The 26,817-nt window shown below is 38.8% G+C and overlaps 1 protein-coding gene across 2 annotated transcripts; it reads left to right on the top strand.

Moving 5' to 3' along the window:
• Nucleotides 1-2,515: 2,515 nt before the first annotated feature.
• On the top strand, nt 2,516-26,005 carry hdgfl3 (HDGF like 3). 2 transcript variants are annotated; one of them, XM_061897527.1, is made up of 7 exons: nt 2,516-2,820; nt 2,882-3,005; nt 6,755-6,831; nt 6,910-7,048; nt 11,368-11,517; nt 11,599-11,784; nt 24,633-26,005. In XM_061897527.1, the coding sequence occupies exons 2-7, from the start codon at nt 2,919-2,921 to the stop codon at nt 24,651-24,653; spliced, it is 660 nt and encodes a 219-aa protein (XP_061753511.1). In that variant the 5' UTR covers nt 2,516-2,820; nt 2,882-2,918; the 3' UTR covers nt 24,654-26,005. The 2 variants fall into 2 exon arrangements, with proteins under 2 accessions (XP_061753511.1, XP_061753510.1); XM_061897526.1 differs by having other exon boundaries at nt 2,517-3,005.
• Nucleotides 26,006-26,817: the final 812 nt, after the last annotated feature.

Raw genomic sequence — 26,817 nt, 5'->3', positions numbered from 1 at the left:
TGACAGCTAGATTTTTTGTAGACATGTTCCATAAATATTGATGTTAAAGATTTCTTTTTTTGTGAAGAAATGTTTAGAATTAAGTTCATGAATCCAGATGGATCTCTATTACAATCCCCAAAGGGGGCACTTTAAGTTGATGATTACTTCTGTGTAGAAATCTTGATTTATAATTGAATTACTTGTTTATTTTTCAACAAGTTTTGGTTATTTTTATATCTTTTTTTCCGAATAGTTCAAGAAAGATCACTACAAATTAGCAATATTTTGATCTGTTATACCAGTGGTTCTCAACCTTTCTTCAGTGATGTACCCTCTGTAAACATTTTTTTCAATTCAAGTACCACCTAATCAGAGCAAAGCATTTTTGGTTGAAAAAAAAAGAGATAAAGAAGTAAAATACAGCACTATGTCATCAGTTTCTGATTTATTAAATTGTATAACAGTGGAAAATATTGCTCATTTGTAGTGGTCTTTCTTGAACTATTTGGAAAAAAAGATATAGAAAATAACTAAAAACTTGTTGAAAATTAAACAAGTGATTCAATTATAATTAAAGATTTTTAGACATAGAAGTAATCATCAACTTAAAGTGCCCTCTTTAGGGATTGTAATAGAGATCCATCTGGATTCATGAACTTAATTCTAAACATTTCTTCACACAAAAAGAAATCTGTAACATCAATATTTATGGAACATGTCCACAAAAAAGCTGTCAACACTGAATATTGCATTGTTGCATTTATTTTCACACTTTATCAACTTACATTCATATTTTGTTTAGGTATTATTCAATAAACATATTCATAAAAGATTTTTGAATTCTTGCTATTTAAAAAAAATCTCACGTACCCCTTGGCATACCTTCAAGTACCCCCAGGGGTACGCGTACCCCCATTTGAGAACCACTGTGTTATACAATTGAATAAATCAGAAACTGATGACATAGTGCTGTATTTTCTTTATCTCTTTTTTTCAAACAAAAATGCTTTGCTCTGATTAGGGGGTACTTGAATTAAAAAAATGTTCACAGGCGGTACATCATTGAAAAAAGGTTGAGAACCACTGGGATAGACCGAGGTCACCAACCTTTTTGAAACCAAGAGCTACTTCTTGGGTACCGATTAATGCGAAGGGCTACCAATTTGATACACACTTAAATAAATTGCCAGAAAAAGCCAATTTGTTCAATTTTACCTTTAACTCTATGTTATTATTAATAATTAATGATATTTATCTTTGTGGAAACACTGCTCATCTCAATGATTTCTCACAACAAATATATATTTCTGATGACATGTTTTCAATAGGTTAAAATCCAATCTGCACTTTGTTAGAATATATAACAAATTGGACCAAGCTATATTTCTAACAAACACAAATCATTATTTCTTCTAGATTTTGCAGAACAAACATTTTAAAAGAAATTAAAAATACTTTGAAAAAAGATTTAAATTTGATTCTACAGATTTTGTAGATTTGCCAGAATATTTTTTTTAAATTTTAATCATAAGTTTGAAGAAATATTTCACAAATATTCTTCGTCGAAAAAACAGAAGCAAAAATGAAGAATTAAATTAAAATGTATTTATTATTCTGTACAATAAAAAAATAAATTTACTTGAACATTGATTTAAATTGTCAGGAAAGGAGAGGAAGGAATTTAAAAGGTAAAAAGGTATATGTGTTTAAAAATCCTAAAATCATTTTTAAGGTTGTATTTTTTCTCTAAAATGGTCTTTCTGAAAGTTTTAAGAAGCAAAGTAAAAAAATGAATGCATTTATTTAAAAAAGTGAAGACCAAGTCTTTAAAATATTTTCTTGGATTTTCAAAGTCTATTTGAGTTTTGTCTCTCTTAGAATTAAAAATGTCGAGCAAAGCGAGGCCAGCTTGCTAGTAAATAAATCCAATTACAAAATAGAGCCAGCTCACTGGTAAATGTTGCTATTTGAGCTATTTTTAGAACAGGCCAGCGGGCGACTCATCTGGTCGTTACGGGCATCACGTTGGTGACCCCCGGGATAGACTACCGTATTTCCTTGAATTGCCGCCGGGGCCCTAATTAATTTAAAACCTCTTCTCACTCCTGCGCTTACCAAAGGCATGCGGTAAAAGTAAGCATGTGCTAATTATTTTAAAACCTCTTCTCACTCTAGCACTTCCCAAAGGTATGCAGTAAAAATTTGAGTGTGATGTAAGCTTGGACCTTAAATCCTACTAAATAGCTCTTAATCTTTTTCCCTTTGTGCGATTTCAAATTACCAGTATTGAAATCAGCCTCCTCCATTTTGAAAATGATGACGGGGAAGTGTCTATCGTGATATCACGAGTTTGACCAGGCGGTAATACCAAGCATGCGCTAATTATTTTGGGAAGCGAGTTTGACCCGGGAGTAATTCAAGGCAGGTGCATACTATATGCCCTGCGGGAATTCAAGGAAATACGGTATCTCAAATACCTAAAAAGTATCGATATTTTGATTTGAGAATCGATAGAACAGCTAAACTGGTATCGGCAGTACCGATATTTCAGTGTCGACCCGCACACCCCTATCATCCAGGGCGGCGGGGGCGAGTCTGTGCAGGAGGGAAAGCGGGATTCAATTTCAAACCCAAGTCAACTTAGCGAGGGAAGCGCCATCGGAGTGGACAATTAGCATAAAAAACGGACAACTTCTTCGTTTTGCCTTTCAAAAAAAATAATAACGCCTAAGGTCGTTGTTGCGTTTGGAGGAGTGGCGTCCCCACGTCCCCTGCTACCCGTGCTGGATCCATTTTGAGGGAGAAAACGACCCTCCTCCGCTTCATCAATAGCCGCAGGTGTTTATCAAAAATATATTTAAAAGTACATTTTTTGTGTGTGAATATAATTGCTCGTCAGTTTGATTTGCACCGCGACGCCGATTTGTGCGGGAAACATGCCGAGGTCCAACAGGCAGCGGGAATACAAACCTGGAGATCTGGTATTTGCTAAAATGAAGGGGTATCCACACTGGCCTGCTCGGGTAAGCACGTCCTCTCCCTCCGTTAACACTTTCACTGTCTCATGTTTAATGTTTGCACAACCAATGTGTTCATTTTGAAAAGCCGCGCTGCGATTAGCGCTTGTTTACAGTGGAGGCCTTGCTAGCATTTATTAGCATACCTTAGCTAGCACGCTAGCTAGCGTAGACATTAAGCCAACATACACATTTCTCCCCACCACGCAGCTTGTTAACTACATTTTAGACACTATTTCATTATAATACCGTCAAATAAGACGTCGTTTTGCCCGCTAGCTTGCTGTAATTAAATACGAGTCCCCCGTTTTAGTTCATGTCAGTGTAACATAATAAGCAAACACTTAAGTGAAGTCATGACCTCAACACTTGGAAAGTAAGCACCGACAAGACTCCCAAAAATAATGTGTCCTCTAAATGTTTTCAATAATTGTTTTATTTTGCCATGTGAGCGAAGTGATGCTAGTAACACTTGTTGCGACTTGTAGCTGTTTTAGGCTCAATACCAATGTGAGCATTTTGTATAATGCGCAACCGCATTTTGCAAATTGCTTCCAGCTATAAATTTGAATAATGTGTGGTGCACATTTTGCAAATCAATGGGCGCAAATACATGTTTTTGGTGTCAAAAGAATGTATTAAATACTTAAATAAATCTATTTATTTGTAGTTGGGACAATATAACTGAGTATTCCCCTCAAATCAGTCCAACTCTAACCCTAACCACTATACAGTGTACATCCACGACTAAACTACTGACTAAACTACTACCACAACAACTTGGTTTACTATTTATAAAATACAATAATGTAGGGTTACTGACTAAACCAGGGGGTCTCAAACTCAATTCACCTGGGGGCCACTGGACGCAGAGTCTGCGAGGCTGGGCCGCAAGAAAATATTTCTTTGAAAAATGTTGCATACTCCTCAGCATGTCTAGTTGTATACTGACGTTTTCAAATTGTATTCCTTGTCCACCGCTGTGCTCAACAAAGAAATATTGCATCTCCCACTTTTCCTGGAATTGTCTTTGCTCATCACGAACCTTTCTCTTCACTGTAGGCTTTGAAAAAGACATGTTTGGGATAGTGTAATTTTTTTCTATTTAGCCGACGCACGGAGAATAATGTTATTTCTGCAATGTGTGTCGTTCCGCTTTTCCTCCTTCTCCTTACAGCAACCCGGCGGCGGTGGATAATAGCCGGGAAAGTACCGGAATAGCGAGCGCAAAAAAGTGACGGCTCCCGGAGTGTTATCCGGCGTCCTATAGAAATATATGTAGTTTTCATCATGTGAGGCAATGCAAATTAGACAATGAAAAATAAATAAAACAGTTTGAATTGGTGCAGGTTATCGGGGACTGTTATTACTGACGTACAGGCGTCGCGGTCTAACTGCAACCAGGCACGTAAGAAAACCCTCGTCTCCATGGCAACGTCTCTGTCGCTTTCACTCACTTGCAGCTTTTCCCCTAACGCAGGAGTAGGCAACCCAGAACATTGAAAGAGCCATTTTGGACCCAAATAACACAACGCTGTCAAGCGCCATTCATATAAAACTTGCGGGCTGCACTGACATTAAACTTTCATTTTAAGAAGGGGGCCGCAAAATTACATCTTGCGGGCCGCATTTGGCCTGCGGGCCGCGGGTCTGAGACCCCTGGACTAAACCATCCACAAAATCTCGTCTTAAATCTCGTCTTGTTGTAGGCACAATACCAATGTGAGCAATTTGCAAAATGCGCAACCGCATTTTGCAAATTTGTATAATGCGCAATCTTTTTGTAATTTGCTTCCAGCTATATATTTGAATAATGTGTGGTGCACATTTTGCAAATCAATGGGCACAAATACAAGTTTTTGGTGTCAAAATAATTTATTAAATACTTATGTAAATCCATTCATTAGTAGTCGGGACAATATAACTGAGTATTGCTCTCAAATCAGTCCAACCCTAACCATTATACAGTGTACATCCACGACTAAACTACTGACTAAACTACCGTATTTCCTTGAATAGCAGCCGGGGCGCTATTTAATTTAAAATCTCTTCTCACTCCTGCGCTTATTCCAGACATGCGGTAAAAGTAATCAGGCGCTAATCATTTTAAATCCTCTTCTCAATGCTGCGCTTACCAATGGCTTGCAGTAAAAAATTGAGTGTGATTAAAAAAAAAATTAATAAAAAATTCTTCTGTGGCCGCAGCCCGGTGGTTGGGGACCACTGTTCTACAACTTGTCATCGCGCCCACCTTTACACCATGCTATCTGCGTGCCAGTAGGACGCATGCATTTCGCTGCTTCTCATACAAGATTGCAATGCATACTTGGTCAACAGCCATACCGTTTACACTGATGGTTGTGATATAAACTCTTACTAATATGCGACACACTCTGTGAACCCTAACCAAACAAGAGTAACAAACACATTTCTGGAGAACATTGGCTCTGTAACACTATATAAACGCAACATAAGAATTACCCAGAATTCCAATGCATCTATGACTCTTTTCTATATTATATACGCGCCCCCTAACCCCGCCCACCTCAACCGACGCACGGAGAGGGGGGTGGGGGTTTGGTACTAGCGGGTGTATAACATAGCCAAAAGTCATGGATGCATTGGAATTCTGGGTAATTCTTATGTTGCGTTTATAATGTTACAGAGCCAATGTTCTCCAGAAATGTGTTTGTTATTCTTGTTTGGTTAGGGTTCATAGAGTGTGGCGCATATTATTGAGAGTGTTAAAATTGTTTTATATCACAACCATTAGTGTGACCTGTATAGCTGTGGAACAAGACCCCTGGTTTACACAAAATAAAAGCAAAAAAAACACCCTTCCGCCAATTTGAAAATGACGGCAGGGGAAGCGTCACTTTTGACGTCATGAAATTGACCCGGCCGTAAAAGTAAGCATGCACTAATAAATTTGGGGAGCAAGTTTTACCCGGCAGTAATTCAACGCAGGCGCATATTACATGCCCGGCGGGTATTCAAGGAAATACGGTACTACCACAACTTGATTTACTATTAATAAAATATAATAATGTAGGGTTACTGACTAAACCATCCACAGAATCTCGTCTTAAATCTCATCTTGTTGTAGGCACAATATTGCAAAATGCACAACCGCATTTTGAAAATTTGTATAATGCGCAATCTTTTTGCAAATTGCTTCCAGCTATATATTTGAATAATGTGTGGTGCACATTTTGCAAATCAATGGGTGCAAATACATGTTTTTGGTGTCAAAATAATTTATTAAATACTTATGTAAATATATTCATTTGTAGTCGGGACAATATAACTGAGTATTGCCCTCAAATCAGTCCAACCCTAACCACTATACAGTGTACATCCACGACTAAACTACTGACTAAACTACTACCACAACTTGGTTTACTATTTATAAAATATAATAATGTAGGGTTACTGACTAAACCATCCACAAAATCTCGTCTTAAATCTCGTCTTGCGATATGCAAATTGCTTGCGCACAATGGAAATGATGTATAATGTATAATTTGCAAAGTGCGCGAGATTGGTGAAATGCTTACAACAACATACCCTCGCGTTAATCTTCACATTTAAATACCTTCAAATAACGTCTGCACCATGAACACGTGTTTCCTCAGTACCAGCGCCTGCAAACTAAAAGCATGTGATATTGTGTTAATGTAACATCTTTTGAATTAAGTAACCACTATGTAACGTTCAATGACCCTCTCGAGAATCCGTTACTTTGTGTTTTCCAGATTGATGAGTTTCCAGAGCGTGCAGTAAAATCCCCCTCCAACAAGTACCAGGTGTTCTTTTTCGGGACACACGAGACGTAAGTAAGGTTAACTCAAATCTGTAAATGTTCCAATTCAGTGATTTGATATTGTCTGTACTGTTTGGTCTCATCAAGGGCTTCCCTCGGGGCCAAGGATTTGTTCCCATACAACGAGTGCAAAGAGAAGTTCGGTAAGGCGAATAAGCGGAAAGGCTTTGCTGAGGGCCTCTGGGAGATCGAAAACAACCCCACTGTCACACACGAAGGCTATAAGGTGAGAAAGGGGCATTTGTATGTGTCTTTGTTTAAAAAAAAAAAATTTGCAATCTAGCCTGAATGATGGAATTTAAACCAGTCTAAAAGTACTTTTGAGCGAGCATGTTATTTAGTGTGTGCGTATTGCTTTATCGCGGATAAGGTGTCCGTGTCTCCAATAAGTGCACTCTACATTGGGCTGGGCGATATTGCCTTTTTTTAATATTGCGATATTTTTAGGCCATATCGCAATATACGATATATACTACGATATTTTGACTTGGCTTTGAATGAACACTTGATGCATATAATCACAGATGTATGATGATTCTATGTGTCTACATTAAAGCAGTCTTCTTCATACTGCATTCATATATGCTACTTTTAAACTTTCATGCAGAGAAGGAAGTCACAAGTCAATTGACCAAAAGTGTATTTTTTAAAGTTATTAAGCAATGGCACAAACATTCAAGTCATTTACAAAACATAACGTGCAAGACTGTCAGAAACGTTTCAAGTATCAAATAAAAATGAGCTGCATAATAGGAAATCAAATAGTATTCGTCCCTCACTATAGTATGTTACTAAGGTTATGAAATTCTCTTCATTCTCTAGCGAGTGACTTTTCAAATGATGCTACATATTAGCAGTAATGCTACTTTTTATAGCTACGCTTTTTTCCCCCCCACACTTGACAAATTACGGTTGTCTCCATCCATTTTCTACCGCTTATTCCCTTTTGGGGTCGCGGTGGGCGCTGGCGCCTATCTCAGCTACAAACGGGCGGAAGGCGGTGTACACCTTGGACAAGTCGCCACCTCATCGCAGGGCCAACACAGATAGACAGACAACATTCACACTCGCATTCACACACTAGAGCCAATTTAGTGTTGCCAATCAACCTATCCCCAGGTGCATGTCTTTGGAAGTGGGCTTCACGGTGGCAGAGAAGTTAGTGCGTCTGCCTCACAATACAAAGGTCCTGCAGTCTTGGGTTCAATTCCAGGCTCGGGATCTTTCTGTGTGGAGTTTGCATGTCCTCCCCGTGAATGCGTGGGTTCCCTCCGTGTACTTCGGCTTCCTCCCACTTCCAAATTACGGTTGTGTGTTCGACATATTCCCACTTGAAGCCGAACCACCGCCAGACGATGTAAACTCTGCTGTTTTTATTGGGAATTAAGTCTTCCTTCATTTGTTACTAGATCCGCAGCTTCTTTCTCTCGTATTCCCAGTCATACGGCTACGTTAGCAGCTAACGTAGCCCAGTATGCTTTCTCTCTGCTACGCGAGGGCGGACACTGTGACGTATGACGTGACAGTTTGTGACGTATGTAAGAATGTGCGCCTGCTTGTCTGTGGAAAAGGAAAGACAAGACAGAGCGAGAAGAGCCTGAAGTGTACGCCTGCAGCCAAAAGCACTGCGTGAGAACGTATACTTGAATATTACGATATAGTCACTTTCTATATCATATGCACAGAGACAAATCTGCGATATATCGCCCAGCCCTAACTCTGCATATATAGCAGGATTTCCACATGCCATGAAAAAGCATTTGAAGTTAATACATGGATTTTGTGAAAATTAAGGCCTTAAATGGCATTAAAAACTCTAAAGGCCTAAGTGGCCACATGCGTGGACAGCACCTTTTAGCTCTTATTTTCAAAATTGTGTACACTACTGAATTGGGGGGTCTTTTGCCCCTTATGTGAACACCTATACTGCCATCTGGTGGTGTCAGAAGAGTGTAACATACAATTCAATTTGGAAAATCCATCCATCCATCCATTTTCTACCGCTTATTCCCTTTCGGGGTGGCGGGGGGCGCTGGCGCCTATCTCAGCTACAATCGGGCGGAAGGCGGGGTACACCCTGGACAAGTCGCCACCTCATTGCAGGGCCAACACAGATAAGACAGACAACATTCACACTCACATTCACACACTAGGGTCAATTTAGTGTTGCCAATCAACCTATCCCCAGGTGCATGTCTTTGGAAGTGGGAGGAAGCCGGAGTACCCGGAGGGAACTAAAAGTGTAAAAATAAGAATTAGCATGTCACTAAACATGAAGTACACGTTTGTTACTTATGGACTAAGTACATCATATAAAAAGATTATTCTTAGTTTTTTATTCTAATTAGGGTCCAATAAGCCCAAATAGCAAGGAGAAATAAAAAACATGTAAACAGCTTGGGCCTTAAGAGGTTAAACTAATTAAATACAAAAACATTTCATACAATTGTAGGCCTGGGCCGATAGTCAAGTCAATTAACTGAACGGAAAATGAAACTTAAAAGATAACTTTGCCGTCATCGATAAATTGCTACGTCTGTGTGCTTATTTTCTTCTGGCTTTCAAAATGGATACAAGAGGTCTCACTATGCATTTGCTCTCAGCACATGAGCAGATATAATAGGATAAGTGGTTTGTCATTGTATTTACAACACTAGAAAACTTTGTTTAGCAATTCTATATAGCAGGATCTTGGTCATATGGCAATGAATAGATAAGTTACAGGGCAGTGGATAAATGAATAAACCGTTAAATACAGTGCATAAATATACGGTTAAGTGGCACATAATAGTTAGCTTGCAGTGAATAAATAAACTGTTAAAAAGCCTTGGATGAATAAACAGTTAAATTGCAGTGGATAAATAGTTGGTTAAATTGCAATCAATGTGTAGTTATAGTGGACTGAATAAAATAACTGTTTAAGTGCTGTTGTTAAATAAGCAGTGCTGGTGGATTGAGTATATTATAGTAAAGTATAAAGAAGTGAGTTACAATCAAACCGGACAGCAGTGGGTTATCGTATGTTTGGGCGATAAAACAATATTAATTCATATTACAATAGACATGTAATCTATCTATACAATGCATTTTATAAATATTTATTTTTTTGGTCAGAATAAACTGGAAAGAATAAAACATGGTTGGTTGCATGAACAAAGGCACTCATGGTCTGGTAAGCTAGCAAAACAGGAAGTGGTCAGTGAGCAATAATAGGGACATGCTAAATAGCCCATCGGGTAACAATATTAACCGTTAAGTTTGGTTGCACCATCTTGCTGTTTCTCTGCACGGAGTGAAAAGAGAATCTGAAAATGAGTGCTACAGAGAGCGAATATATTTTTGATAAAACAGTTAGTCACCTAGACCAGTGTTTCTTGAACATAGAGCCTCAACCTCCCCCTATAGTGCCACCAAAAATATATTTCCCAGGTATAGTTCATATGGGCCGCAGCGGTACTCCGTTATAATACAGTTTTCCACCACTTGTGGCAGTAACGACAATCTCAAACAAAACAGAAGGATTTGATTAAAATACAGAGGAAGATTACTACTTCAGTGTTAATATTTGCGGGCCATGTGCCCCTTTGTAGTGGAACAGTTGGGACCCAAGATCAAAAAGGTTAAGATCCGCTGACCGAGACAGTACGGCAGAATTTGGAATTTTTTTTTCAAACAGACCATAGTTCCTTGCCACGCTCGTCTTTTCTTTTCAACCCACTTCTGTTTACTATTCAAATTAGGGCTGGGCAATATGGCCTTTTTTTAATATCGAAATATTTTTAAGCTATATCGCGATATACAACATATATCTCGGTATTTTTCTTTAACCTTAAATGAACACTTGATACATATAATCACAGCAGTATGATGATTCTATGTGTCTACATTAAAACATTCTTGTTCATACTGCATTAATATATGCTCATTTTAAACTTTCATGCAGAGAAGGAAATCACAGTTAAGTCAATTTACCAAAACTGTATTTATTAAAGTTATTAGCAGGTGAACCTACTCAGATGAGAGGTGAAACGTCTTTTAAGACAAACCAAACAGTCCTGCTGCGATCGATTGAATGCCCTAAGATTATGTACAGTATACGCCGGAACGCTGCACTTGCCCAATGAAATAGATTTCATATATTACAAACAACTATGTAACATTAAGGAATGGGAGAGATAAAAAAAAAACCTAAACAACACTAGGATAGCTATGTGAGCTACAGTGCTAACATTACAACCACACTTTACCAGCAACATCATGTTAGGTTAGCCTATTTTCTATAGAAAAACAAAATGAGCAAACTTACAGATCTCACATCAGTTGTTGACTGACTGATAGTTGGCAGAAAGACATGCTTTATTTTAAGATGTGTAGCGAAGCCTGCTTTTCTTTTTTACAAAGGGTATAGGGCCAGGGCAGGATTCTTTAGCTGTTTGCAGGTCAGAGGTCTATTTTTGATTATAGAGGTCCTTCCTCTCTTGTATTACCTCTCATGTTGTGTCCAGTGGCAACTGACTCGACCAACTGTCTTTTTTTTATTATTAGTCGACTAAGAAAGACGATGCATCTGAAGAAGCAGCCGGTTCAGAGAAAGGCGACGCTGAAGGCAGCAGTGACGAGGACGAGGGCGCCCTGGTTATTGACGAGAAAAACGACAGGGGAGGAAATAAACGCAAAGCGAATGAGTCGGCAGAGGTGAGCGTTTTTTTCCCTTGAGGCCGCTCTGTCGCACACAAGTCTCTCCTTGACACCTGCGCCGTCGGCCATCTGTGCCAGGTGTCACCAAAGAGGCCGAAGGACGCCGATACAGAGGGTGTTTCCAACGCGGGCGACTGCAAGAGTGAGGGCAAGGCCAACGATGTAGCTGCTGCACCCAAGGCAGCTGCTCCCTCCTCGCAGGCCGAGTCCAAAGCAGAGGAGCAGGAGAACAACGCAGCAGGGGGGCAGCAGACAGCAGACAAGGCAAGATGAGACATGTTTTTTTTGTTGTTTTTTTTTTTATTATTATTCGTTGCATCTTGCTCTGGGTATCTGTGGGGTCTTAAAAAGTCTTAAATCCAGCAATTTGAATTGAAGGCCTTAAAATGTTTAAACTTCTGCTTAAATCTCATTAAAGGTCTAAAACATAATTTTGAAAGGTCTTGAAATGTTACTTTTATTTAAAATGTGCATAAACTTCAGTGTTGCTTTTATATGTTTTGATTTTTGAGGACACCATAACATTGCTACAAAACTGAACTAAAGCAGGCTGCCAGGTTGGAATTTATCGAGCACCACCAGTTAGTGTGCTGTGTGTGCGCAGCAGTGTGTTGGTACAGCTTAGCATAGCGGTAGCGAAAACTTAACGAAAGCCCACAGCAAAACCTAATTACTTGCAAGTTCTGGTTGTTGTGAAACACTTGATATGAAGCACACTGCACATTTTCCAAGAAAACAGTTCAACACAGCAAATCTGAAAAATGTCCGTTAAGATGTTTGCTAGTATTTATTACAAACCCCGTTTCCATATGAGTTGGGAAATTGTGTTAGATGTAAATATAAACGGAATACAATGATTTGCAAATCCTTTTCAACCCATATTTACTTGAATGCACTACAAAGACAAGACATTTGATGTTCAGACTGAAACTTTTTTTTTTTGCAAATAATAATTAACTTAGAATTTCATGGCTGCAACACATGCCAAAGTATTTGTGAAAGGGCATGTTCACCACTGTTACATCACCTTTTCTTTTAACAACACTCAATAAACGTTTGGGAACTGAGGAAACAAATTTTTGAAGCTTTGAAAGTGGAAAATCTTTCACCATTCTTCAGTCGTTCAACAGTCCGGGGTCTCCGCTGTCGTATTTTTGGCTTCATAATGTGCCACACATTTTCGATGGGAGACAGGTCTGGACTGCAGGCGGGCCAGGAAAGTACCCGCACTTTTTTTTTTTTTTTTTTTTTTTTTTTACAAAGACACGCAGTTGTAACAGTTGTTTTGCTGAAATAAGCAGGGGCGTTCATGATAACCTTGCTTGGTTGACAACATTTGTTTGTTCCAAAACCTGTATGGACCTTTCAGCATTAATGGTGCCTTCACAGATGTGTAAGTTACCCATGCCTTGGGCAATAATACACCCACATACCATCACAGATGCTGGCTTTTGAACTTTGCGCCTATAACTATCCGAATGGTTATTTTCCTCTTTGGTCTGGAGGACACCAAGTCCTCCGTTTCCAAATATAATTTGAAATGTGGACTCGTCAGACCACAGAACACCTTTCCACTTTGCATCAGTCCATCTTAGGTGAGCTCAGGCCCAGACAAGCCGGTGGCGTTTCAGGATATTGTTGATAAATGGGTTTGGCTTTGCATAGTAGAGTTTTAACTTGTACTTACAGATGTAGCGACCAACTGTAGTTACTGACCGTGGTTGTATGAAGTGTTCCTGAGCCCATGTGGTGATATCCTTTACACACTGATGTCCATTTTTGATGCAGTACCACCTGAGGGATCAAAAGTCTGTAATATCATCGCTTACGTGCAGCGATTTCTCCAGATTCTCTGAACTTTTTGATGATTTTACGGACCGTAGATGGTAAAATCCCTGTTGTTATAAAACTGTTTGACAATTTGCTTACAAAGTGGTGACCCTTCCCCCATCCTTGTTTGTGAATTACTTAGCATTTCATGGAAACTGCTTTTATACCCAATAATGGCACCCAACTGTTCCCAATTAGCCTGCACACCTGTGGGATGTTCCATATAAGTGTTTGATGAGCATTCCTCAACTTTATCAGTATTTATTGCCACCTTTCCCAACTTTGTCACATGTTGCTGGCATCAAATTCTAAAGTTAATGAATATTTGCCCCAAAAAAACGTTTATCAGTTTGAACATAAAATATGTTGTCTTTGTAGCATATTGGACTGAATATGGGTTGAAAAAGATTTGCAAATCACTGTATTTCGTTTATATTTACATGTAACACAATTTCCCAACTCATATGGATACAGGGTTTGTACAATTAGTTGAGAGGCTCCAGCAACCACAAAAGGGACAAGCAGTAGAAAATGGATGGATGGATAGTTTACAATAAAGAGGCTTCGGGTAGGGCTGGATGATCATGGCAAAAATAATAATCACAATTATTTTGATTGATATTCTAGTTTGCATTAACTACACGGTTATTCATTAATTTGAAATCACAATTATTTATTGTACCTCCAAAACTCAACTTTAAATATCCATCCATCCATCTTCTTCCGCTTATCCGAGGTCGGGTCGCGGGGGCACCAGCCTAAGCAGGGAAGCCCAGACCTTCGTCCAGCTCTTCCCGGGGGATCCCGAGGCATTCCCAGGCCATTATACCTACTACTCCATGTATATTTAAGTAACTCTTTAAATCAACTAAAGATTATTTATAAGTTAATTAAAACTATCATTTGTGTCTATCAGTTAGTTAGTTGTGCACTCTGACTTCTTGTCATGCGTGATATTCTACAAAATAAAAGCATGCAGTTATTCACGTCCCTCCAGATTCCATTCCACCGTTATTTTGATAGCGCGGGCCACACACACACACACACAAGGTCGTGTGCTAAGTGATAAGCCGACCAACACTTCTGTCCTTTATAACACTATACGTTTTGACTCTTATTATAGTTATTAATCTAAGCTTTTATTTGTAATTATTATTCAACACTATTCAAAACAAACGGTTGTAAAGGTTATAGTTATTTGCATTATACTATCAAGTCTAAAGCTAACTGAAAGCTGTTGAAATTTGGTGTACTTCCTTATGCCATTATCCTATCTTAGTTAACCACCCAGATGCATGGTGTAATGCAATGTCTAAATAAAAAAGAAAAATACTTTAAAAAAAATACCTAAGAATTTTAGACTACACCTTAAAGTTAAACGACTTAAAACAAATTTTTATTATATTCATTTACAAACTCACCTCGACCACAGCAGACATTTTCCTCACATCCTATCTCAATATCCTCATAAATTGTAGAACTATAGCATAAGAGGTGTTTCCAAACAGTGGTTAAATAGTTATATATTTAAGTAAAAATCTCAATATGTAGAAATTAATAAAACTAAATTACAGCAAAAGAGATTAACTTGTGGGGTTCCACAAGCCTCGTTATTGGGACTTCAGTTATTTCAATTATTCTTTGTGGTTTGCTTGCTGTCTGTTTACTTAAGCTCTCATAGCTTAGTGTGTCCTCTGATTAGAATTTGTTAAACACTTGGGGGACGATTTGTTTTGACTGGAGTACTGAGTGTGGCGACTTTTGTCGGTGCTTTTTACGCCCTCTTCAGACGTCCTCGTCACTAACACATGCTAGTGACAATACAAGAGAGAGAGCGTGCGAAACGGATCACAAATGGAGGAAGAACAATTAATGCCCAAAAAAACAGCAGGGGGTCCATCATCTGGCGGTGGTTTGGCTTCAAGCGGGAAGATATTCAGCAGACCACAGCAAAGTATGCAGCAGAAGTGTTGCTACAAAAAGTAGCAGCACTACTAATTTATTCTTTCATTTAAAAAGTAACCCGCGAAAGAATGAAGAGTATTTAATAAATACAGTTTTGGTAAATTGACTTAGTTGTGATTTCCCTCTAGTAAAGCTTCATCTTCGGGAATTTAAACAATGAAACATCGTGTGTTTGTGTGGCTAAAGGCTAAAAGCTTCCCACCTCCATCTTTCTACTTTGACTTCTCCATTATTAATTGAACAAATTGCAAAAGATTCCGCAACACAGATGTCCAGAATACTGTTTGATTATGCGATTAAAGCAGACTACTTATAGCTTGGATCGGGCTGGAAAATAATGTCCGCTACAACCCGAGTCATCATACCGCGACGTTTTCAACACGACACTTAGCGGGAAATTTAAAATTGCAATTTAGGAAACTAAAAAGGCCTAATTGGCATGTGTTGCAATGTTAATATTTCATCTTTGATATATAAACTATCAGACTGCGTGGTCGGTAGTAGTGGGTTTCAGTAGGCCTTTAATGTAGACACATAGAATTTTCATACTGATGTGATTATATGCATCAGGTGTTCATTCAAGGCTAAGGGAAAATATCCAGATATATATCGTATATGTCATAAAAGTATTGACATATTAATATAAACCAATATCGCCCAGCCCTATATCAATATAATTTATTTCACGTTTTCTTTGATTCCCCCCTGCTTCCCACTCAACACTCCATGGGCTATTAAACCCCTCTCCTTCCTCCTTCTAAGAGTGCTTGCACGTATAAGAACATCCAAGATTGGTTGGTTGTTTACTATGATGACTCATGATTGGTTGAGATTAGCGCAAAACATTAGGGACAGGCCAATCAGAGGCAAGATATGGCGGGTCATTGAACCAGGAGTGGAAATCACAACAGACATCCCAAATGACGAAGAGAGAGTCGGATCAGAGAAGAAGGAATATTCAAGCGGACGATTTTTATATTAAAACAACTAGTGGAAGATGGCAGAGGGATTCTCTTCTTAAGATTTTTTTTTGCGGTGTAAATGTCATCCAGGAAACCAACGATGAGTCTACTTGGCCACATTTGGACAAATGTATGCATCTGGATAAAACATTAATTTGAGATGCTTACAATATAAGCCCAAATCAAAACTGATCTTGAGAAATGCTGACAAAAATGTATGCCGAAGTGAGAAAGATCATAGTCGCACAATTAAGTCAAGTCACTTACTTGGCGCATTTACTTGGCGTTTGATACATTTTGTACTATTTGCAAAGCCTTGTTATTTATTTTTTTGTTGGAAGAACATGGGGATAGGTTGATTGGCAAACACTAAGTTGGCCCTAGTGTGTGAATGTGAGTGTGAATGTTGTTGGCCCTGTGATGAGTTTGCGACTTGTCTAGGGTGTACCCCGCCTTCCGCCCGAATGCAGCTGAGATAGGCTTCAGCAGTTGCTTTTAGCTGCGGGCATTACACAGGGATGGGAATTTTCCGCAGAATTTCGCCGATTTTGGCGCAGCAAGGGTCATTTCTGTAAATTGTTTAAATCCGGGGAGAAAATTATTGGGGGGGTTAGGTACTCGTCGTTTTTGTCTCTGCGTTGATGTAGTTATCAGTACAAGGCAGAGAAGTCCCGCGAAAAATATAACGCCAATGTGTAAAGGCACCAGATTGGCTAGCTCTACTATCAGCTGACAACATCAACCAATGACATTACCCGTTATAGGCGTCTGCACGCGTCGTTTGCCGACAATATCTAGTCCCTGATCCTCAATTATTGTGAGCGTTTCTGAACTCGTATTCTGTTTATATTGGTTGTGTTTATCAGCGACTAATCTGGAAAGAAAACACAGTAGCTCTCAATTAACACGTTTCTTTATTGACAAAACAGTTTTAGACATGGTGAAGCTTTTTCAAGATAGGAATGCTTCATTAGCGATAGATATCTAAGGGCGTGAGAAACAAGTGGAACTGGGCATGGCTCGATATATCTATCAAACTGAACTTGAAGATTAACAACAATATCGTAGAAGTAGACGAACCGATCGGCGATTTCATTGCAAAGTGCGATGAACCGGGACGTGCTCAGTGCTTATATTGCAAGGACATTATGAACTATGGATCTCGGGGAAAGGTGGCACTCTTTGACCACGCGGAATCGGCAAGGCATCTAAGTAAAGTGAGTTTACGGAGAATTCTGGTTAATCCATTTGTAGGCCTATTTTTGTCTATAATCCAAAAGTGTGCAACAAATTGATATGTGTAAACTTGTATACATAAATTTCATCACATGATACATTTTTATGAAAATATTTGCTAATAAATGTGAAATTTTGGTCAGGAGAATATTGTTAGATTTTGACTCAAAATAGCAGGAAATGCATCCTAAGCTAACATAGATTTCGTGATTACGTGCACTCTGGTGCGGCCTTTCGCAAAGCGGTGTTTTAGGGTAAAAAAAATTTCAGCTGATTTTGTAAATCTTCATTCCCATCCCTGATTATACTACAGGCATTTCTCACTCCTTCTTGTCTCTCCTTCTCTGATCATAAATGGAGGAAGAACAAATAATTCCCCAAAAAACAGCAAGGGGTCCATCATCTGGGGGTGGTTTGGCTTCAAGCGGGAAGATATTCAGCGGACAACAGCAATATGCAAAGTATGCAGCAGAAGTGTTGCTACAAAAGGTAACAGCACTACTAATTTGTTCTTTCATTTAAAAAGTTACCCGTGAGAGAATGAAGAGTATTTAATAAATACAGTTTTGGTAGATTGACTTAGTTGTGATTTCCCTCTCTGCATGAAAAGTTTTAAAGTAGCATACAGTATTTCCTTGAATAGCCGCCGGGCATATGCGCCTGACTTCAATTACTGCCGGGTCAAACACGCTCCCCAAATTAATAAGCACATTCTTACTTTTACCGCCGAGGCAAATTCGTGACGTCACGAGTGACGTTTACCCTGTCGTCTTTTTCAAAATGGCGGAGTTTTTTTTTTTTGCTTTTACTATGTGTAAACCAGGGGTCTTGTTCCACAGCCATACAGATCACACTAATGGTTGTGATATAAACAACTTTAACACTTACTAATATGCGCCACACTTTGTGAACCCACACCAAACACATTTCTGGAGAACATGGGCTCTGTAACACATTATAAACGCAACATAACACTTACACAGAATGCAATGCATTCATGACTTTTGGCTATATTATACACCCGCTAGCACCAAGGGTTAGGAAGGGGCAGGACTTGATCAATATCCTGAAAAGAGCTGGGACCACTGTTTCCATGGTCACTGTTGGTAATACACTAAGACGTCATGGTTTGAAATCATGAATGGCACGGTAGGTTTCTCTGCTTAAACCAGCACATGTTAAGGCCCGTCTTAAGTTGCCAATGACCATCTGGATGATCCAGAGGAGTCATGGGAGAAAGTCTTGTTGACAGATGAGACCAAAATTGACCTTTTTGGTCAGAATTCCACTATGCGTGTTTGGAGGAAGAATAATGCGTACCATCCCAAGAACACCAATCATACTGTGAAGCTTTGGGGGTGTTTTTCTGCTCACGGGACAGGACGACTGTACTAATTGAGGAGAGGATGACTGCAACCATGTATTGTGAGATTTTGGCCAAAAACCTCCTTCCCTCAGTCAGATCATTGAAGATGAGTCGTGGCTGGATCTTCCAACATGACAGTTACCTAAAGCACACAGCCAGGAAAACCAAGAAGTGGCTTCGTAAGAACCATATCAAGGTTTTGGAGTGGCCTAGCCAGTCTCCAGACCTAAATCCAATTAAAAATCTTTTGATGGAGCTGAAAGTCTGTGTTACTCAGCGACAGCCCAGAAACCTGACTATTCTAGAGAAGATCTCTGTGGAGGAGTGGGCGAAAATCCCTCCTGCAGTCTGTGCAAAAAATTGGTGAAGAACTACAGGAAACGTTTGACCTCTGTAATTGCAAACAAAGGCTACCCAACCAAATATTAATGTTAGTGTTCAAATACTTATTTTCAGCTGTATCACACAAATAAATTGTTAAAAAATTATAGATTGTGATTTCTGGGTTTTTCTTTTTAGGTTATCCCTCATACAGTGGACATGCACCTACCGTGAAAATTTCAGACCCCTCCATGATTTCAAAGGGGGAGACCTTGCAAAATAGCAGGGTGTTCAAATACTTATTTTCTTCACTGTATATTGCGATATTGCATAAAAATACCAACATATTAATAATATGCCCTAATTGGCACATACAAAAGTACCGAGAATTAGTACTGTTGAGTACCGGTCTCGATTCCCAGGTTTCCCGGGAATTGGTACTGTGTTGGTTCAAATGTGAATGGTACCCACCACTAATACCGGTACAGTCGTTTATCGCTGTTAATTGGTTCCGGACATGTCTGCGATAGGTGTATTTCCGCAAAGTAGAAATGATTTGTTATAAAACAATTATATTGTTGGCTAGAATTAAAAAAAAAACAGTTTACTACCTTTTTAGAAATACAATTTTCAACACGAGAATCCTCTCGGCATGAAATAACACCGTTAGGCACCTTTACACTGGGGATGAGCGATATGACGTGAAACATATTTTGCAATGTATACTGCATCCCCCTGCATTACATAGCACAATATATTATTTGGTATACAAACGATAATAGAAGCATTTCAAAATGGGTAACAAAATAATGTTGGTTCATGCGACAGCACTTCCTGAAACATGAAATGTTATCTCAAACGAAAGCACCCCAATAAAAAAAAATTTCTGCACAATCATATGAGACTACTTCAACAGAGTTTTGCAAGTTTTGGCCTACTTCACACAGGTCTCAAAATCTTGAAAGAGCAATATTGGACCAAAAAACAAAATCTTGAACGCCTTACAAAAGTGTTATAATGAAGGCAATACATGATGTAAATGTCTATATTAGCCTATCAAAATGACTGTGTCAAAGGCTGACACAAATCTTCATTAACAGAAAATTTTAAATTTAGTATTTATTCTACACATTTTTACTACATTGGAAAAAATTTAAGTTGAGGCTTCTCAGTAAACTCTTGGAAATGACTGGCTAAGAGTGGCCAAATATGGGTCCAGGTTAAAGGAAACTGCAGGCTGTCTTCTTCTAATGGATAATATTACAATCTTTGCAAGCAGGATAATGTTTGCTGTGGTCTGGAACAACATATATACAATCACACACACACACACACACGTATATGATATAAAAATATTCAAATGTCCAAAAATTGAAATAGACTACCGGATAGTGTATGACCTAACTTGTAGTAAACTTAAGTAAAGTTGTAAATAAACAAATATTTAAAACGCCATTGCAATTCTCATACCATTATTGTTTACATCAGCGACTTATATGTTCGTTTATAAAAAAAGTAAAGAAATTGTTGACAGCCACAAATTTAAATAAACATTCACAATACATCACAAACAACTTTGACAGGTCTAGAACTGCTGAGTTTCGAGGGCAAACGATCGACTAATTTAGCACTCCATGAAATTAACCTACCTAAAGAAGTTGTGTAGCTTGCTACATTTTTCCCCCAACAGCCTGTAATTAATCGTTTTGATTTGTTCCTTACTCAGCATTTTGAGAGCTGCTCGACCTAAATTCACCAAACACCTGACATCCTTCCAGACCCTGATGAACTAATGTGAATCTCTCGGAAAATCTCGGAACAACTTTTCTGTTCTCGTTGTTTGTTAACCTTTGATACACGCTTTCGAAAATGGCTAAGCCCATATTGTTTATAACGATGCTTTCATGTCGGGGAATTTTTTAATAATTTATTGTACAAAGCAATTACGTTACAATTGTCCATTATGCCCCAAGTGGAAGAGTTCAAGTACCTCGGAGTCTTGTTCACGAGTGAGGGAAGAGTGGATCGTGGGATCGACAGGTGGATCGGTGCAGCGTCTTCAGTAATGCGGACGCTGTATCGATATGTTGTGGTGAAGGGGACCAGCACGGTAGCGAATCGATAAGCACAACGGGACAAGAAAAGTCTACTTTTACTGTTGTGCTAGCTTGCTATTCTAATGGACAACGAGACTGACTTTGAAAATGAGGAGGTGCCGTTTTAATGGAGAACTTGCCCAGCTGTTCATTTTGGACAAAGAAGATGAGGACTTTGATGGATTCGTGGATGAGGATTGCTCAAAAAAATAATGTGAGTTAGGGCTGGGCTATATATCGATATAGAGAATATATCACGGGTTTGTCTCTGGGCGAGAAAATGACTATCGTGATATTCGAGTATACGTTCTCACGCAGTTGCTTTTAGCCCCTGGCATTACACTACAGGCTTTTCTCGCTCTTTCCTTTCTCTCCTCACAGACAAGCGCACCTTCTTACGTCACATACTGTCACGTCTTACGTCACATACGCATACGCCCTTGCGGAGCAGAGAGGTAGCAGCTTGGGTAACGTTAGCCGTGATGCTAGCAGAGCCGTGCAAGTGGTGATAAGAGAGAGAGAAGGTGCGAATGAAGGAATAATTAATTCCCAAGAAAAACAGCAGGGGGTCCATCGTCTGGCGGTGGTTTGGTTTCAAGTGGGAATATGTCGAACAGACCACTGTAATTTGTCAAATGTGGGCCAAAAGCATTGCTACAAAAAGTAGCATTACTGCTAATACGTAGCATCAATTGAAAAGTCACCTGCCAAAGAATGAAGAGTGCTTACTCCGCATTTCAACATCTTAGTTCAGTGCCACATGCCCACACCATCAAAATGCCAAGGCAAACATTTCCAGATCAACACCGTATGAAAAAATAGCCAACAACAGAATTTAAAAACGTCCGTAGTAATCTACCACATAGCGAAGGACGAACACTATTTGATTTCCTATTATGCAGCTCCTATTTATTTGACACTTAAAATGTGTGACAATCTTGCACTTTCTGTTTTGGAAATGACGTGAACGTTTGTTCCACTGCTTAATAACTGTTAAATAAATACAGTTTTGGTCAATTGACTTAGTTGTGATTTCCTTCTCTGCATGAAAGTTTAAAATGAGTATATATTAATGCAGTATGAACAAGAATGTTTTAATGTAGACACATAGAATCATCATACTGCTGTGATTATATGTATCAAGTGTTAATTCAAAATATCAAGATATATATCATGTATTGCGAAATGGCCTAAAAAATATCGAGATATTAAAAAAAGGCCATATCGCCCAACCCTAATTGTGAGTACATTGATAAATACTTCGATAAAGTAGACCCGAACCCAGCTTTGCTCCTGCTGCCTTTTTAAAACGGCTTCCTTGCATGCTAGCGTATGTTTTAAGCTAGCGTATGTTTAAACATGCCTGCGCCCAAAAATACGCCGCGCCTTATTTATGCGTTAAATCTTGTTTAATCTTGAATGGGATTGTTCTGAAAATTTTAATTTTCCTGAAGGAACTCTCCTGGCGGAATAAATAAAGTACTATCTAATCTAATCTAAAAATGCAGAAATAGCACCCGTAACTGACCCGGCGCCTTTTAATACAGTGCGCCCTATGGTCGCGAAAATACAGTATAGTGGCTTTGATAGCGGGAACCGGTTCTCAAAAAGGGATTTGAATCCATGGAATCAGTTCTTTTCTTATCAAACAATCAGGAGAACCTGTTTCAAACATCCTCCCTAGCGGTCACAGCATGTTCTTGCCATAGATGCTGGTCATTTTTTTAGGGCATTACAGCAAGTGACAAGATAGGTCGCGGCACTTGTTATGGTTAAATTTGAGCCCTGGGTATGTGAACCCTTTGTGATTACTTAGATTTCTGCATAAATTAGGCATACTATATGTTTTTATTCTTCATCTGAGTCACAACAATAGTATAACAGTTTGTTTTAAGGAGCCAAATGTAAGAATCTGGCCAGAAATAGTACTGCAATCACGGTCAAAATTCGGACTCTCCCGGCAAAATCTGAACCGCGTCCTAAAACAGTCACGTGGTACAGGCGGGCAGTTAGGCTGAACCGCTTCCCAAACTTGAAGTGGTCACGTGGCACAACTTGGCAGCAAAGCTTCACGTGTCATTTTTTTGTTCCTCCCTACATGAAGCAAGCCTCGATACGGGCTTTGCAGAAACGGCCCCTCCATTACTCAACGTGGCATGGCCGGAAACCAACATTGAATGACCGTGACCTTAGATTCCTCAGATGGCACTGTATCAAAAACAGACATCAATCTCTGAAGGATATCACCACATGGGCTCAGGAACACTTCAGAAAACCACTGTCACTAGATGCAGTTTGTCGCTACATCTGTAAGTGCAAGTTAAAGCTCTACTATGCAAAGTGAAAGCCATTTATCAACAACATCCAGAAACGCCGGCGGCTTATCTGGGCCCGAGATCATCTAAGATGGACTGATGCAAAGTGGACAAGCGTTCTGTGGTCTGACGAGTACACATTTCAAATTGTTTTTGGAAATATTCGACATCGTGTCATACGGACCAAAGGGAAAGCAAACCATCCAGACTGTTATCGACGCAAAGTTCAAAAGCCAGCATCTTTGATGGTATGGGGGTGCATTAGTCCCCGAGGCATTGGTTACTTACACATCTGTGAAGGCACCATTAATGCTGAAAGGTACATACAGGTTTTGGAACAACATATGCTGCCATCTAAGCGCCGTCTTTTTCATGGACGCCCCTGCTTATTTCAGCAAGACAATGCCAAGCCACATTCAGCACGTGTTACAAACAGTGTGGCTTTGTAAAAAAAGAGTGAGGGTACTTTCCTGGCCCGCCTGCAGTCCAGACCTGTCTCCCATCGAAAATGTGTTGCGCATTATGAAGCATAAAATACGACAGCGGAGACCCCAGAGTTTTGAACGACTAAAGCTCTACATAAAACAAGAATGGGAAAGAATTCCACTTTCAAAGCTTAAACAATTAGTTTCCTCAGTTCCCAAACTTTTTTTGAGTATTGTTAAAAGAAAAGGTGATGTAATACAGTGGTGAACATGCCCTTTCCCTACTACTTTGGCACGTGTTGCAGCCATGAAATTCTAAGTGAATTATTATTTGCAAAAAAAAATAAGGTTTATGAGTTTGAACATCAAAGATATTGTCTTTGTAGTGCATTCAATTGAATTTGGTTTAAAAAGGATTTGCAAATAATTGTATTCCGTTTATATTTACATCTAACATAATTTCCCAACTCGTATGGAAACAGGGTTTGTAATTGAGGTGGGGTCTGAGTGGTGGTGGCAGCCACAAATTAAATAGTTATAATGGATTCTTCAGCATCAGGTGGTAGATAACATGCTTTTCACTGCTCCCTCTGCAGGCCGTGACAGAGAGCGCTTAACGTCCACCCTCGCTAGACAAGAACCTTTTTGATGCTTCTCACTGGAATCTTCAGCATCAAACACCATGACCTGCAGGAAGACACATTTCTCAAAGTTTGATTATCAATATTTGCAAAAAAACAACAACCGCCTGACGTTTGTATCGAGAGTCAAACCAATGTTATTTTGTCAATTTGGGATATTATATATCCCAATAATCAGATTTCAAACAATTAAATTGAGCTGTTTAGTGCTCGTTTATTATAAATGGGATTTTGGTGTGTACATATTTTTTATTTCCAAGTGCAATTAATCAATTGAGGAGTGAATGCCAGGTGTATCAGTATCTGTAAACAAAAAAGGGTAACGTAACACATTACATCACAAAATATTCCCATTTGGAGGTCTTTAAACATGGGTATTGTATAGGGAAGGAATACAAACTGTTGTGCTCTCAGCTTTAATTCATCATGATTTACATTTAGCTGCTCAGCATCCTAAATTCAAACATGTACATTTAGTTTTCTATCCCATGAATCATTGTCTAGTTCATTGTTTTCTGGTGTTTTAATGCAATGTAGCTTTTGTTGCTTTGGTGTCGTGTTCAGTCAGGGTGCACATTGTGATGAAGCCCTCCTGGCTCCTAATCGTGTATTAAATATATTATATATAAATATATATTTAGACCCCATTTCAGAGCGACTATTTTAGGATTTTGGTAGATGATTAGGTGCGTCATTTGGCTGCCGAAAGACATTCCTGCATGTTTGGTCATGTTAGCGTATAGCTGAGGCGTCTAGTAGACATCAACAGTTAATCGGGTCAACGAGTTCCCCTCTAAATTTCCTCTTGTTACATATATATATATATACCACAATCGTTTTGAAAATTATGCCATTGCTTGGTGCTTGTATGTAATTGTGACCATTTTGACTACATTACGTTCAATGAAAAGAAAACAGTTTTTTGATTGAAAAATCTACAGTGAAGCATCTGTAAAACTTTCGCATGTCCAAATTGCGTAAGTGGAATTCAAGTATTGCTATTTTTTTTGCTGTGCAGTCAGTTTTTTTTTTTTTTTTTGTGGGGAGGTGATGTTTTGCTCTTTGTCTCCTGCATTTAGCAACATGCGCCCACTAATGAAATAAAGAAAGGGAGTGGGGGGGGGGGTCATTTGCATAAATGTGACATTTACACCCATAATGCTGTCGTTTGTCAATAGCCGTTCGCATCTGAAGAAAATGACAGCAACATAATTTGCTCTTGAAATGTTGTTGGGTTTCAGTTTATTTGGTTTGTATCATCTTGATCTGCTCGGCTTAGTTTAATATTGTAGTTGCTTGTCCATTTAATAAAAAAATTTATTACAAAATGTTTTTTCCTTGTTTTAATTCCATGGTTTTCATCTATTCAAAAGTAATACAACTTACCCTAGTCCAGTGGTTCTCAACCTTCTTTCAGTGATGTACCCCCTGTGAAATTGTTTTTAATTCAAGTACCCCCTAATCAGAGCAAAGCATTTTTTGTTGAAAAAAAGGGACAAAGAAGTAAAATACAGCACTATGTCATCAGTTTCTGATATATTCAATTGTATAACAGTGCAAAATATTGCTCATTTGTAGTGGTCTTTCTTGAACCATTAGGGGGAAAAAAATGATATAAAAAATAACTAAAAACTTGTTGGAAAAAAAACATGTGATTCAATTATAAATAAAGATTTCTACACATAGAAGTAATCATCAATTTAGAGTGGTGACAGAGATCCATCTGGATTCATGAACTTAATTCTAAACATTTCTTCACAAAAAAAAGAAATCAATATTCATGGAACATGTCCACAAAAAATCTAGCTGTCGACACTGAATATTGCATTGTTGTGCTTTTTTCACAGTTTATGAACTTACATTCATATTTTGTTGAAATATTCAATAAATATATTTGTAAAGGATTTTTGAATTGTTGCTATTTTTAGAATACATACCTTCAAGCACCCCCAGGGGTACACGTACCCCCATTTGAGAACCACTGCCCTAGTCCATAAAAACAGATTTTCCATTGCATATTTTGCGTTGGAATCTTGTTTACTCTCAAGTCAATCAATTTAAGATATTTTGGGTTTCCCGAAAGTTATTTTTCAATATTTTACTGAAGCTGCTGCACCTCCCTCACACCAACAACCACTGT

This window comes from Nerophis ophidion, linkage group LG04 (assembly GCF_033978795.1).
Source record: "Nerophis ophidion isolate RoL-2023_Sa linkage group LG04, RoL_Noph_v1.0, whole genome shotgun sequence".
Lineage (NCBI taxonomy): Eukaryota > Metazoa > Chordata > Actinopteri > Syngnathiformes > Syngnathidae > Nerophis > Nerophis ophidion.
The sequence above is the reverse complement of the archived record's forward strand: the minus strand, read 5'-3'. Positions and strand labels throughout refer to the sequence as shown.